General features: G+C 29.8%; 1 protein-coding gene across 1 annotated transcript; it reads left to right on the top strand.

Annotated features, from left to right (window-relative positions):
• Positions 1–570: 570 nt before the first annotated feature.
• LOC122503636 lies at positions 571–12,878 on the top strand. Its single transcript, XM_043614257.1, has 2 exons — positions 571–1,874; positions 12,518–12,878. Exons 1-2 carry the CDS (start codon positions 1,731–1,733, stop codon positions 12,848–12,850), a joined length of 477 nt encoding a protein of 158 aa, XP_043470192.1. The 5' UTR covers positions 571–1,730; the 3' UTR covers positions 12,851–12,878.
• The last annotated feature ends 1,666 nt before the right edge of the window (positions 12,879–14,544 follow it).

Genomic DNA, 14,544 nt, shown 5'->3' with positions numbered 1-14,544 from the left:
ATTCGCTATATTTTTCCTGTAATCTACGAGTGAAAATACATATCTGGACCAAATTTGAGCTCTTTAGGTCAAATAGTTTAGCCGCTAGGGGGGGGGACACGATTTGGCTACGGACAACAGAGTCTCACCAATAGGGTTCCGCCGATACACCGTAGGTGTACGGAACCCTAAAAATGTATATTTTTTCTTAAATTATTTAAGAAGAAAGGAGTAAAAGAAGTCAGATTTAATCAAAAAATCTGTAAATAGAAGGAAAAATAAAAGTTTAAAAAAATAGACCCTGTATGTTGTAACAAAATAATTTTTATCGTGTTTTTCAAAATCCCCTTTTTTACCTATTTTCAAGTGGAAATGCCACTGTGATTCCTGCAATTGGTACGTTTACCCTATACCTACTCATTTAAAAAAAAATCCATGCGTCTGAGAATGACAATATCCCAGCCCCAGGGTGTAATTTTAAAATTGAGCGCCAGTTGCGGTGTTACAGACTCTCGCTAAGAGATGGGGCTGCAGAGGCGAAAAGCGGGGATTGCGTTGCAATCCAACATGAACCTACCTGGTATTCAGTTGTATTCAGTTCGCCTTCTGCGGTCATGCGAATGAGTTGAGCGCTCATATTGGATATAATTGGAGTTAACGGATAGTTCACACAGATGGATGCGTGCACGAGCGTTCTGTCATGGAGTACCAGAACGTAAATAAATTGAAAAGTCCTTGCACCAAGAATGTGCCGGGTCGCATATTCAGAAAATGGGAACGGATAATGTTGCGTAGTTGTTGATTTTTTCTAGTGTCGCCGTCGGTAGTGACTTTTCGACGAGGTCTGCTGTGTAGGTATTGCGATTGTGACAGAAGGTGGACACGACTCACCTCTGTAGCCACGTCTTTCTGAATATTTCTCCTCAATTTCGCGTTGATGTTGATTATGTGCATTGCATTTATAGAATCGCGTGACAACGGAAGGAATCGTCCTGGTGGAAATATAAGTTGCAGTAGGTTAGTTTTTGAGGTTATGACAGTGCTCTTGGATCTTTAATTTTTAAAACCCGTTCTACTGGTGGAACATGTGATTGTCAAAATTGTTAACAGTGTGTCGAAATAGTTTCTTGTGATTAAAATTGAAATAAAAGGATGTTTTAAGAAATATTGCCACAGTGGGAAGTGAAGGCTGAAAGTGTGTTTATAAACACGTGCGGAGTGGTGATATAAAGTTTGTTTTTGGTTCTGGGAACGGCGGGAGTTGCTTCAAAGAAGGATCAAAGAGTTGGGAACGCAATGACAATCGAGATTCGCGGGGGTTCGACATATCCAGCGACGGCACCGGAGTTGAGAGCCTCTTGTTGGAGGTAAATAAAACGGAAAAGGAAAAATCGAGTCTTCCTCCGGACAGATTAGAGAAAATAAGCGAAATGGACTGAGGCGAAGGAGCCGATCAAAATATCAGGCAAACTCGAGAGAAACCCTCGTATCGAGGTTACCTCGTACTTCAAGGTCGAAGTACCGTAAACGTCTCACGTGCCAGTTGGAAATAAACAACGACGAGGACGAGGAACCCTTTCGTGCCTGGATTTTCTCGCGATATCGGCGAAGACGCAGGAATTCGCTAAAGAAATCGGAGTCGCCTGGTGACGACCGATCGGCCAGTAAGCGATGCTGTCGGTTCGCTAAGGGCCTCTTGTTTATTTATTTTTTTATTTTGTTGCGTTGCGTTTTTTGTTGACCTCGCGGAGATGTCAGGAGGTTCCGCGTGCAGTGCTCGGGGCACTGGCGCCGAGTGCAGGAAGTTCGCGCCAAACATATTCAACAAGAGCAAGTGCAGCAGCTGCTTCAAGCAGAAAGAGGAGCACAGTGCCGAGGCTCTGGAATGCAACAGGGTGAGTTTAGTTGATCGACTCTAAATTTAATAGGGGTCTGACTCGCAGGTTCTTTTTATTCTTTTTCTTCTTTCTCCTTTTTCTACCCGTGACAAACACACCAATACTTGTCAAATCTCTCGAATTCCATTGATAATAACAAGGATCGAGACCCTTTTCAAAAATCTTAATATAGATTTAAAAGGAATGGAACCTGTCAGGATTCTTGTTGATATTATGCTCGAGAGGTTTTCTATTGTTGTACATCTCCATAAAACTGAGTCTCGGTCGTACTTCTTGACCTCCTGACAACCATAAATTTTGCCCGGTCTGCAAGTTTTTCTAAAGCTGTTAAATTAGTCAGGTACTTTTTGTTGACAATTATGTTTTCTTCAAAATTTTAGTTTTCTTTTCCAAGTAAATTAGCCTTATATTTAATTCAAATTACAATAAAAAAGGAAAATGAAAAAATAACTTTTTGCAATTGTCTTTAGGTAGCAGTAGGTAAAGTAATTATTATTCACATATCACAGAAACTAATTCATTGTAATAAGGATCTTAATGTAGTTATAATGGTTCATATAACTTTATTGACATAATTATTATTTAAATAATAATAATTGTCCAACTTTAAAAATACTGTCAATAAAAATTTTTCTATTATTTCTCACCTTTGATGAGGCAACTTAGGCAATGACAAATGGAACTACATACATTCATTCATTGGTCGAAAAATTTTTAAGAAATTAGTTTTGAGTAGTTTTTAAAACTACATTTATATTTTACAAAATTAAATAATATTATTCATTATAATTTTTCCATAAGAATTAAGATTTTCAAAAATTTCAAATTCAAACCTTTATGAAATTAAACAACTTATAAAAAATTGTTATAAAACATGATATTGTTAGTGTAACTTATTAAAAATTACTTTTATTACTTCAATTCAATTATTGTTTTCCAGAATTTTCAACTAAAATTCTTCTTTAAATTAATTATTTTTAATAATTTTTAAAAAAGTTCTTTGAGAATTTTCATATCTATTTGTTTACAATTAAATTTTATGAAATTTCGATTATTTGAAAATTCCCAATTAAAAATATTTAAAAAAATAAAAGCATGAAATAATTTTTAAAAAAATTCAATTAAACTTTTTAAAAAAAATTAAATCTACACAATTTTTATTTAAAAGTATACGAAAAATTCAAACATTAGATTTTAATTTGAAATCTTTTCAAACTTCAATTATTTCTAAAAATTCACGCTATATAATACTTTCTCTATAAATCTGAATTAGTAAAAATGTTTACTAATTGGAATTAGTGACTGACTTTTTGTTTTTGAATTAGTAAATTTTACTAAATTAAATTAGTAGAAACGACTATTATGTAAATATACAAAAATAAATAATTTATTGAAGAATTGAATGTTTTTTAACATTGAACTGTCATAAAGAATTTTATCAACAAATTTTTAAATAAGTAATTAAAAATCTTTTGATAAATTTTAATAACATTTTTAAGAATAATTTCATTTTTTGAGACATTAGATTAAAATTGTATTAAAAATAATTGAATCTCTGTAAAAAATTTGATCGAATTGAAAAAAGTTTTTGAAAATAATTGAAATTTCGCCAAGAATTATTAAAAAATTTTTGAAAATAATTGTATTTTGGAGAAAAATTATATTATTTACAATAAATAAATAAATTATATCTAATTGAATTCTATTGTGAAATTTTATTGAAATAGTAGATATTGAAAATAATTGAATTTTGATAAATTATTGAAATTAATTAAATTTCTACGAAGAATTTTATTAAAGTTATTTTGAAAAAAATTGATTTGTTAAAAAGAATTTCATTAAAATTTTTGAAAAAAATTTAATTCTTTCAAGAAATTTAATTAAAAATGTATTGACAATAAGACTTAAATTCTAATAAATAAATTATAGGAAGGCTTTTTAAAATAATTGAATTTCTTTGATGAATTTTAATAAGATTTTTAAGAATAATAACTGTGACGCGATCTGAAGAAAGCGAGGGGGTATTTACTTGTGTATTAGCGTGTACGCTCCTCACGTAATATTCATGTAATAGTCACGTAATAGAGTGTAATAGAGCATTATTACGTCAGTGTAATACCACATAATATAGAGATAATATTCTGTAATAATCAGTAATACCCTATAATAGTTCTGTAATACCCTATAATACTAGATAATACGCGTAATAGCAGGAAAATTTAGTGTATTAGAGTGTACACCATTTTAACCAGTAATTACCCCCTCGGAAGAAAGGGACCTTAAATCACAGTTGATCCTTTTTTTTGTATTTTCATTTAAAAAATTGCAAACATAACCTATAATTTTGTGCTTCTAAGGTCCCTTTCTTCAGATCGCGTCACAACTTTTTTCGAGGAATTCCATTAAAATTGTATTAAAAATAATTGATAGATTGCTTTCCCCATCTTTGATCCTTTTGCAGTTTTTCAAAGTCTTCTAACATTAAAATAAATAATTAGGAAAAGAAAAAATTTTCTTCCAATAAACGTTGGTAACTTGAGTTTCATATTTTTATTGACTACTGTTACCACTTTCTTAATAAAAATTGCACCCCAATTCTATTTATTTTTATTTGAATTCCCTTCTTTTGATGTTGGTGTATTTAATCAAACTGGTCGTAATCTTAAAGATTTAATTTTGTGGCTGTACTATTTATACTTTGAACTTGTTTGCCCTCTGTTAGTCGAGCTTCTTGCGAATTTTGGAATGTCAGCAGCCTTGCGACCTGTCCCGGTGCATTCCAATCGGCTTCCCTTTCTTTTTTCTCTTTTCATCTCTTTCTTCTTTCTCTTTACTTTCTTGTAAGAGAGAAGGAAAAGAATAAAAAGAGTTGAAGTTGGTTAGTCGTCTTTTACGATTCTGTTTTTTTCAATATCTACCCCTCCCTTTTTTCTCTTTAAAAAATTCATATCAAATAGTATATACATTTTAATTATTTTGGGTTTAAGATGTAAACATTTTGAGAGTTTTGTTCTGTGTACATAATACCCAAGGGGTAATTACTGTTTAAAAGGGCATGCACTCCAATAATATACACTTATAATTTTCCTACACTGAAAAAGAATATTCTTGTTTTAAGAGGATTCCTCTTATTTCAATGCATATTTTCCTCTTGTATATGGCTCAAAAAACATCCTCTTATTTTAGGAGGGTTATTCTCCACTTAAGAGTAATTCCTCTTAAAAGTAGAGGAATAGTCTCCAATGAAGAGTAATATTCTTAATTCAAGAATAAAATGTAAGAGGATTTTAGAAGAGGAATTGTCCTCTCAAAACAAGAATATTTTTTTTTCGGTGTACTACAGAATAATACCGATATATTACGAGGCATTACATAATGCGATACACATTATTACACGACTATTTTAACAAGGGTGTACACGCTAATACACAAGTACAAAACCCATCTACTAATATAAAAGTTGGAAACTGTTATATGTATAATGTTCAATTAATGCGTGACCGTAACGGAAATAAATTCACGATCGAATCTCCGTGAATATTCTATTTGGCACACGATCTCTGTAAAGTAAGAAAACATTTTCACAACATTCAAATATTTTTACTTTCTTATCAATGAGTGTATTTTCCGTTTGATCTTTCTAAAAGAACGTCCTACGTACATAAAAAGTGACTACTAGATAAAAATCTCTTACTACATGTGGGTGCCAGAGAATGCGAGCAACTGTGGAAAAATGTCAATGGGTGCGGTATCGCTTTGCCTACAAAATTTATTCTATTACACAGGTTTACAAATTAAAAACTTTTTTTTGCCAATCGAACAAAACAATTTTTTTTCGAATAGTTGGTGTTTTTTAAGTCAGAAAATCATAGTTTTAATTTTTTTCCCTCGTGAAGTTCTTCTGTAGCTTCAAATTTTGCATTTTCGAGGTGCGACACCACTTAAACTTACCTGTAGAAAAATTAGCTTGTCAAAATATAATAAATGAGGTATCATTGGAAAGGTTATTAAATTACCTTTCGATCCATAGGTCACAGAATAAAATTCAACAAAAATTGAGAGAGTTACAGTCGATTAAAGATGAAATTTCATGACAATTTTGATGATTTTTAGACATTTGAGTAACTTCTACTATTTTTTTCTACATCAAACAGGAAAGAAAGTTTAGGTTTTAATTTTTTTATTGATAGACTATATCATTACACAAATTTTGAGCCCTTGTGGACCTCGATTGGATTAAAAATGACAATTCTACACTAAATTTAGTGAACGAAACTACATTCTTCATTTTCAGTATCCCTTAAACATTTGCAGCAAAAATTGAAGTAATAAAATTTAGTTAAGCTCTAAAGTTACTAAAATCACTAATAAAGGATTTCTGAAATCGTAGATTTTAAATCCAATGTTAGTTTTCTAAATTTCAAAATGGCGGATCCAATATGGCGGACAAGTTTTTAAAAATCGATTAAATTCGTCTTAAATTCGCTACTCGGGGGTTTTCAAGGTCGCTGATTACGAATCTGATGTCGGATTTCAAAAATTGAAAAGAATGGATTCATAATGGTGAACGAGTTTTTTAAAATCCATCGAATTCGCACCTATTGGATCCGCCATTTTTAATTTTTGAAATCTGACATCAGATTCGTAATCAGCGACCCCGAAAACCCCCGAGTAGCGAATTTAAGACGAATTTAATCGATTTTTAAAAACTTGTCCGCCATATTGGATCCGCCATTTTGAAATTTAGAAAACTAACATTGGATTCGAAATCTACGATTTCAGAAATCCTTTATTAGTGATTTTAGTAACTTTAGAGCTTAACTAAATTTTATTACTTCAATTTTTGCTGCAAATGTTTAAGGGATACTAAAAATGAAGAATGTAGTTTCGTTCACTAAATTTAGTGTAGAATTGTCATTTTTAATCCAATCGAGGTCCACAAGGGCTCAAAATTTGTGTAATGATATAGTCTATCAATAAAAAAATTAAAACCTAAACATTCTTTCCTGTTTGATGTAGAAAAAAATAGTAGAAGTTACTCAAATGTCTAAAAATCATCAAAATTGCCATGAAATTTCATCTTTAATCGACTGTAACTCTCTCAATTTTTGTTGAATTTTATTCTGTGACCTATGGATCGCAAGGTAATTTAATAACCTTTCCAATGATACCTCATTTATTATATTTTGACAATCTTATTTTCCTACAGGTAAGTTTAAGTGGCGTCGCACCTCGAAAATGCAAAATTTGAAGCTACAGAAAAACTGGACGAGGGAAAAAAATTAAAACTATGATTTTCTTACTCAAAAAACACCTACTATTCGAAAAAAAATTGTTTTGTTCGATTGACAATTTCACTGTAAACCAGTGTTACCTACTTATAACTACGTGTCGTATCAATATATTGTAGCATTCAAAAATTACTTTCATTCAGTGAAGCAAAATATTCTTGCAATGAGGAGACGACATATATTATTTTGCCTTCACAGAAAGAAAGTGGTGTTTTTGTTGAGAGTTCATTCGACCAATTCATTGGCATTGGTCTATAAGTATTGACTCTTAGTACAAAATCCGCGTTGCGTGTTAATTTAACACTACTTTTTTCTGCTCTCATTTAAATTATTTGTCAGTACCTTTTCCCTATAAGAAAGAGTTTTTACATTGATAAGGGGTCGTGCACATAATACTTCACGCGAACAGGGGGAGGGTCAAGACATTTGTGACGACCTATAGAAAAAATGGCGCTAATGTATGGGACCGTGTGTGACATGGGGGAGGGGGGGGTCTAAAATGGTAAAAAATCACGTGACGTACATTACCGTCGGGAATTATCGGTACGGCTGCACACACACGGCCCAAAAACATACCAATCTTTAAATCACGATTTTTTTGTAAATACAAATGTCAGAAAATTAACAAATATACTATTCGAAAGATTATTAAATACTACGATTAATGGCACATAACTGAAAATTTTAATAATTTATACAAAGATTGCAGCAATCGACAAATTTGACAAAAAAATTTTAAAAATACAATTTTTTTGGAAATTTTTTCAACCCCTGCACATTTTTTTAAAATTGTAGAAAAAATTTGAAACTTACATAGGTGTGATCATTTAAATTTCATCTTTAATTTAACCCTTAAACCGCACACTGCCGAATCCATCCTTAAACCGCACACTGGGTGTGCGACACCCGGGGACTTTTAAGGGGACGCATGACGATTCCCGACAAAAATCCTGTATAATATTCGATAGACCTTATTTCATTTGTCAAAATTTCTTTTTCATGTAATTTTCTTTTATAAGAATAAGAATGTGTTCCAAATTGTTTATAAACACAATGTTTTTTAATTAATGCTAATGAATGAAAATAATAATTAATATTAAGATGGAAATAAGAGAATGTTTAAAAACTTGATTTCATAATATATAAATTTTTATTGAACCGAAATAATTTTGAAAAGAAACTTTTGTTTTGATAAATTTTTGTTAAATAGAATTATAGTTTAGCAAATATTTTAGGTAATAAATAGTTTATAATGGAAAGTTTACATTTATTAAAACTTGCATATTTCAAAACTTAAATTGCAACAAAATTTATAATTGACTAAATGTTTAGTAAAATGAATTATTAAATATGTTAATATTTTATTACAACAAAATTTTCTTTCATGTTATAGTTATTAAATAGATATAAAATTCAGTTGATTGTTTATTTAGACAAATTCTATAATTTTTCAATTAATATATAAACGAATTTTCATATTACAAATTTTTTAAATAATTTAAATGTTATGTGACGGAGTTTACATTAGATCGAATTTTAATTTATCGACATTTTTATTTGCTGGAATATCTATTAAACGAAATGTTCATTTCAACGAATTTTCAATAAACAAAAAATTCTATAATTAATTCCTTCTTAACGTACTTATTATTTCATTCAAATATTATTTCACGGAAAGTTAATTTAATCGATTTTTTATGTTTCAGATTCGTTGTCTAATAGAAATTCAATGAACGGAATCTTTGTTTAGTGGAATTTTCATTTTTCTGAATGTTCAAATGCTATGAATTTCATTTGTAGAATTTTATGTGACCGAATTGTCATAAATATTAATTTCTACATTACCGACATTTAAACACACGAAACTTAATATCGCCGAAACTCAATTTGTCCTACCTTTTTCTATTGTTGTCCTTGTCTTGTCCATTAGTTTTTTTATTAGTTCTTACTAATGGACAAGACAAGGACAACAATAGAAAAAGGTAGGACAAATTGAGTTTCGGCGATATTAAGTTTCGTGTGTTTAAATGTCGGTAATGTAGAAATTAATATTTATGACAATTCGGTCACATAAAATTCTACAAATGAAATTCATAGCATTTGAAAATTCAGAAAAATGAAAATTCCACTAAACAAAGATTCCGTTCATTGAATTTCTATTAGACAACGAATCTGAAACATAAAAAATCGATTAAATTAACTTTCCGTGAAATAATATTTGAATGAAATAATAAGTACGTTAAGAAGGAATTAATTATAGAATTTTTTGTTTATTGAAAATTCGTTGAAATGAACATTTCGTTTAATAGATATTCCAGCAAATAAAAATGTCGATAAATTAAAATTCGATCTAATGTAAACTCCGTCACATAACATTTAAATTATTTAAAAAATTTGTAATATGAAAATTCGTTTATATATTAATTGAAAAATTATAGAATTTGTCTAAATAAACAACCAACTGAATTTAATATCTATTTAATAACTATAACATGAAAGAAAATTTTGTTGTAATAAAATATTAACATATTTAATAATTCATTTTACTAAACATTTAGTCAATTATAAATTTTTCTGTTTAATAATTTGCATTCAATGAAAGCTGCTTAAACATAAATTCTGAAAAATGACATTTTGTTGCAATTTAAGTTTTGAAATATGCAAGTTTTAATAAATGTAAACTTTCCATTATAAACTATTTATTACCTAAAATATTTGCTAAACTTTAATTCTATTTAACAAAAATTTATCAAAACAAAAGTTTCTTTTCAAAATTATTTCGGTTCAATAAAAATTTATATATTATGAAATCAAGTTTTTAAACATTCTCTTATTTCCATCTTCATATTAATTATTATTTTCATTCATTAGCATTAATTAAAAAAACATTGTGTTTATAAACAATTTGGAACACATTCTTATTCTTATAAAAGAAAATTACATGAAAAAGAAATTTTGACAAATGAAATAAGGTCTATCGAATATTATACAGGATTTTTGTCGGGAATCGTCATGCGTCCCCTTTTAAGTGTGTTCTCGAAGCTGGAATAGGATATTATCTTTTGGAAAAATTATCTTACATAGCTCAGTACATCTATTTTGAAAGAAAATAGGTTTCATAATGATTTATTTAATTTTAATAATTAAAAAAGAGTTTTTTAAATACTACTGAAATTACCTTAAACCAAAAACTGGGTGTCAAACAAGCAGAAATTTTTCGCCGACAACTTCATAAAGTTATCAAATACACAAAGACACTTGGGAGACTAATGTCCCTCACGGAACATAAAGTTAAGTACAAAATGTATCGTCCAATAACGACACATGTTCAATTTTTACGAATTTAACCGAAATATTAGAGTAAAAAGCTAGAATATGGGTGTCGCACACCCAGGGTGCGGTTTAAGGGTTAAGACCAAAAGAGTTTAAAAATCATATTCGGTTCGTGAGATATCATTATAAACGTCTGAGCATGTTTTTTGACAAATGCATTGAATTAGTCGATTTTGAACGGTTTTTGACTGAAAATGCTCGTCCGTTTATAATGATACCTCGCTAACCGATAAGATTTTTGAATTTCTTTGGTCTTAAATTAAAGATGAGACTTAAATGATCACACCTATATAAGTTTCAAATTTTTTCTACAATTTTTAAAAAATGTGCAGGGGTTGAAAAAATTTCCAAAAAAATTGTATTTTTAAAATTTTTTTGTCAAATTTGTCAATTGCTGCAATCTTTATATTTATTAAAATTTTCAGTTATGTACCATTATTCGTAGAATTTAATAATCTTTCGAATGGTATATTTGTTAATTTTCTGACATTTGTATTTACAAAAAATCGTGATTTAAAGATTGGTATGTTTTTGGTTCGGGCGCGTGCAGCCGTACCGATAATTCCTGACGGTAGTGTATTATGTGTACAGTCCCTAACTTGAGAGTATCAAATTGTAAACAATTGATATAAAGTAGTAGAGCTATGGGGATCCTGGGCCACTTACCGACGGTCGGTAAGGTAGATTTCTTAATAGCTCACTTTTAAGTGGCTTAGAGGGGGTGTTCTACCTTACCGACCGAATTTTAGTACCGGCTGTCACCGCTAGATGGCGCCATTTTATTTTTTGTTTAATTTAAACCCCCTTGGTGGGGTATTTAAATTTTTATTTTTAAATTTTCAAGTGGGTTAGAAGGGGTGTTCTGTTTTACTGACATCCAGCTGCCACCGAGAGATGGCGCTACCGTTAAATTCTAAACCCTTTGGCTTTGGATTCACCTGAAACTCTCTACTCGGAGGTTTTTTGGAGGCGGTTATTACGAATATGATGTCAGTTCTTAAAAATTTAATCCTTAAAGCGCACCCTGGGTTTTTGATCCGTATGCTTACAACAATTATGAGGATAACGATGAGGATGATGATAATGAAAACGACAATGAAGATGGTTATGATAGTGTGGGGGAAACTATCATCATCGGTGATGATGATGATGATGATGATAAAGTTGTTCTTGTTGATGATGATGATAATGATGATGATGTTTTAATCATAGACATGTCATTGATCCAGAGGAAGTTAGTTGAGAATTTTTAATATATTTAAAGTAACTTTACAAAAGTATTGTTTAATTGTGTATAATAATTTTGAAAATATATTTTTTTATTTATAGATGTTGGAGCTTTTAGAAGATTATTCTACGTCTGCAGATTTTTCAATTTAATTTTTAAATAAAAAAAGTTTTTCTTAAATTGACGCATTTAATTTATTTAATTTAAATTTACCGCGCATATTATAGTGGGGGTAATTCTGCGTGCGCAATGTATAGTAGGGGTACTTCTGCGTGCGCATTCGAGAATGTGGTGGGGTTGAAGAAAAAAAGTGGGGTTCAGGTTATATAAGACGGGCTTCCAAGCTATTAGATCATTCTTATTTCAGGTTCTAGAATTAGCAGTAAGTATAATAAGTTATCCATTTTAACATTTCTTTTCAGCTTCTTTCTAAGTTTTAATTACAGGTATATTTCTAAGTTTTTCAGCTTTATTTACAGGTTTTTTTGTTTCCATTTCAGTTTTATTTTTAATCTTTTCATATTTATTTACAGTTTTTTTTGTTATAAGTTTTCTTTTCAACTTTCTTTAGATTTTTTTTGTTGCTCTATTTTTTTCAGGTTTTTTAACTTCATTTCTCAAAATTTCTTTTTTCAGTTATATTTTCTAAGTTTCTTTTTCAGCTTTATTTTTTAAGTTTCTTTTTTTAGATATATTTTCTAAGTTTCTTTTTCAGCTATATTTTCTATGTTACTTTTGAAAACTAATAATTTTTTATTACAGTTCTTTGTCTTGTTTTTTTGTTTAAGGTTTTCTTACAGTTAAAAAAAATGGATCTAGAAAAAATCAACTCTGTTGGGCGTTTTGAAGGATACCTACCGACGAAGGTGCTCGCGGAATTGATGAAAGATGGGCTGTACTACGTTACAAAAATGAAAAAAGTCCAAACAAAATATGGACCTAGGATCATAGTCGAAATTGATGCTGATTTCGTCACATATCTACCAACGAGATTCATCAAGCTCTTTGAGGATGAACCCACCACATTGGACATGATGAAAGAAGCTGCGGTATCGAAGAAACTTCAAATGAAGTATCTTGGAGGACCGTATAATGTTGTCGAATTTAAAGTGTTACAATAAATTGTAAAAAGAAAATGTATATATATATATATATATATATATATATATTAAAAAAAAATTTTGATAAAATAAACACACAAAGTTTTACCTATAAATTGGTTTTAAATTTACTCTCCTTCTGTTAGTATAAGTTATTTTTCAGAATTAGAATAAGTTTTATTTTGAGGAATTATAAAAAATATATAATATTTAAATGAAACTTTAAAGGATATGTTGTTTTTTAAATAAGAAACATTGTTTTAAATTTTAAATTAAATAATATAATATAATATAATAATAAAATAATAAAATAATATATAATATATATATTATTAATATATAATATAATATTAAATTAATAATATTTATTTTTGAAAACTAAATAACTATATTTACAAAAAAGATTCACAATTTTCGTAAAAAGATTTTAAAGTAGTAGTATTAATTGTAGAGTCAATTTCATCAATGCCATTAGAAATAGCACTTATATATTGGTTTGGAAGTTCCAAAAACCATGCTTGAAGAAGTTTAACATTTTTTACGGCACAGTTTTCGATAACGATGGACAATTAAAATCTTCTAAATTTTGTACATTAAGTAAGTATTTCTCTAGCCAAGTCTTTTTTTCTAATCCTTTGACGTAGATGGCACTAGCACCTCGCAGGATTCCTTGTAGAATAGATTGAAGTTCATCGTATGGTACATCTCCAACTGTCCAATCAATTCCATGATAATTATGAGTTAGCCATAGATTTTCACTTTTGTAGCGTCCTCGTAGTGAATTCCAAGGACAAGGAGGTTCAAAAAGGTAGACGAGAGGCTGTGCATCTGGTTGAACAGGAAGTATCGCCAACTCTTTAAAGACAAACTCGTTGTTGGCTCTTTTAAAACCTTGAACGTCTACGATAAACTCCATTTTGAAGCAGAAATGAATTTCTAGCCGAGAGCAGCTGCTTTTATAGTAATCATCCCCACCACCACCACATTATCCCCACTCCTTTACAATAGTTTCTTTACAACGCCGCTGATTGGCTTATATTGTATGACGCGGTCATGGATAATTAGGCAATAGGCGGTGGTCTCGGCTGGCATGTTAATTCCTGCTTCAAATTCTAACCTCACATCAACTGATGTTTGTTTTAAAAACTCATTTTGTTTAGAACAATCAATAAGAATTAGAGGAAATAAACTTTTAAAAATATCCTTTGTTAAAATAGGTTTTGAATCTTTACCATAATAGGATGATTGAAAATTAGCGTACATTTCATAAAGTAGAGAGTACTGATTTTGATCAAAGTTTAAATTTCCATAAGGATAATATTGTGAATTTAAAAAGAGTTTAACATTTGTAATATTGCAATGATCAAAATGACAGGCATATTTTTTTCGTTTATCTTTTCTTGCTGTTTGAAATCCAACAATAACATAACGAGGTTTCTCCAATTGCGTTGATGTTTTAATTTGCCACAAAAACTTTTGAACTTGTAGGAATTAAAGGATACTCATACATTTCCCATAACCTAAAACTTATTGAAATTAATGGATCCTTTTCAATAAATTTTAACAATTTAACTTTGTTATTGTCAGAAGGTAAAACGTATGGAACCATTCATTCAAGTTTATTGATGGAAATTTTGAATTCCTCATCCCCTCCTTGTCCTATTTGAATTACGGCATTCACGTCAGAACGTGCTCTTGTTAAAATAAGTTCATGT

Source organism: Leptopilina heterotoma, unplaced genomic scaffold, assembly GCF_015476425.1.
Source record: "Leptopilina heterotoma isolate Lh14 unplaced genomic scaffold, ASM1547642v1 Lhet_267, whole genome shotgun sequence".
Taxonomy (NCBI): domain Eukaryota; kingdom Metazoa; phylum Arthropoda; class Insecta; order Hymenoptera; family Figitidae; genus Leptopilina; species Leptopilina heterotoma.
Note: the sequence above shows the minus strand (reverse complement) of the source record. Positions and strands in the feature narration are given on the sequence as shown.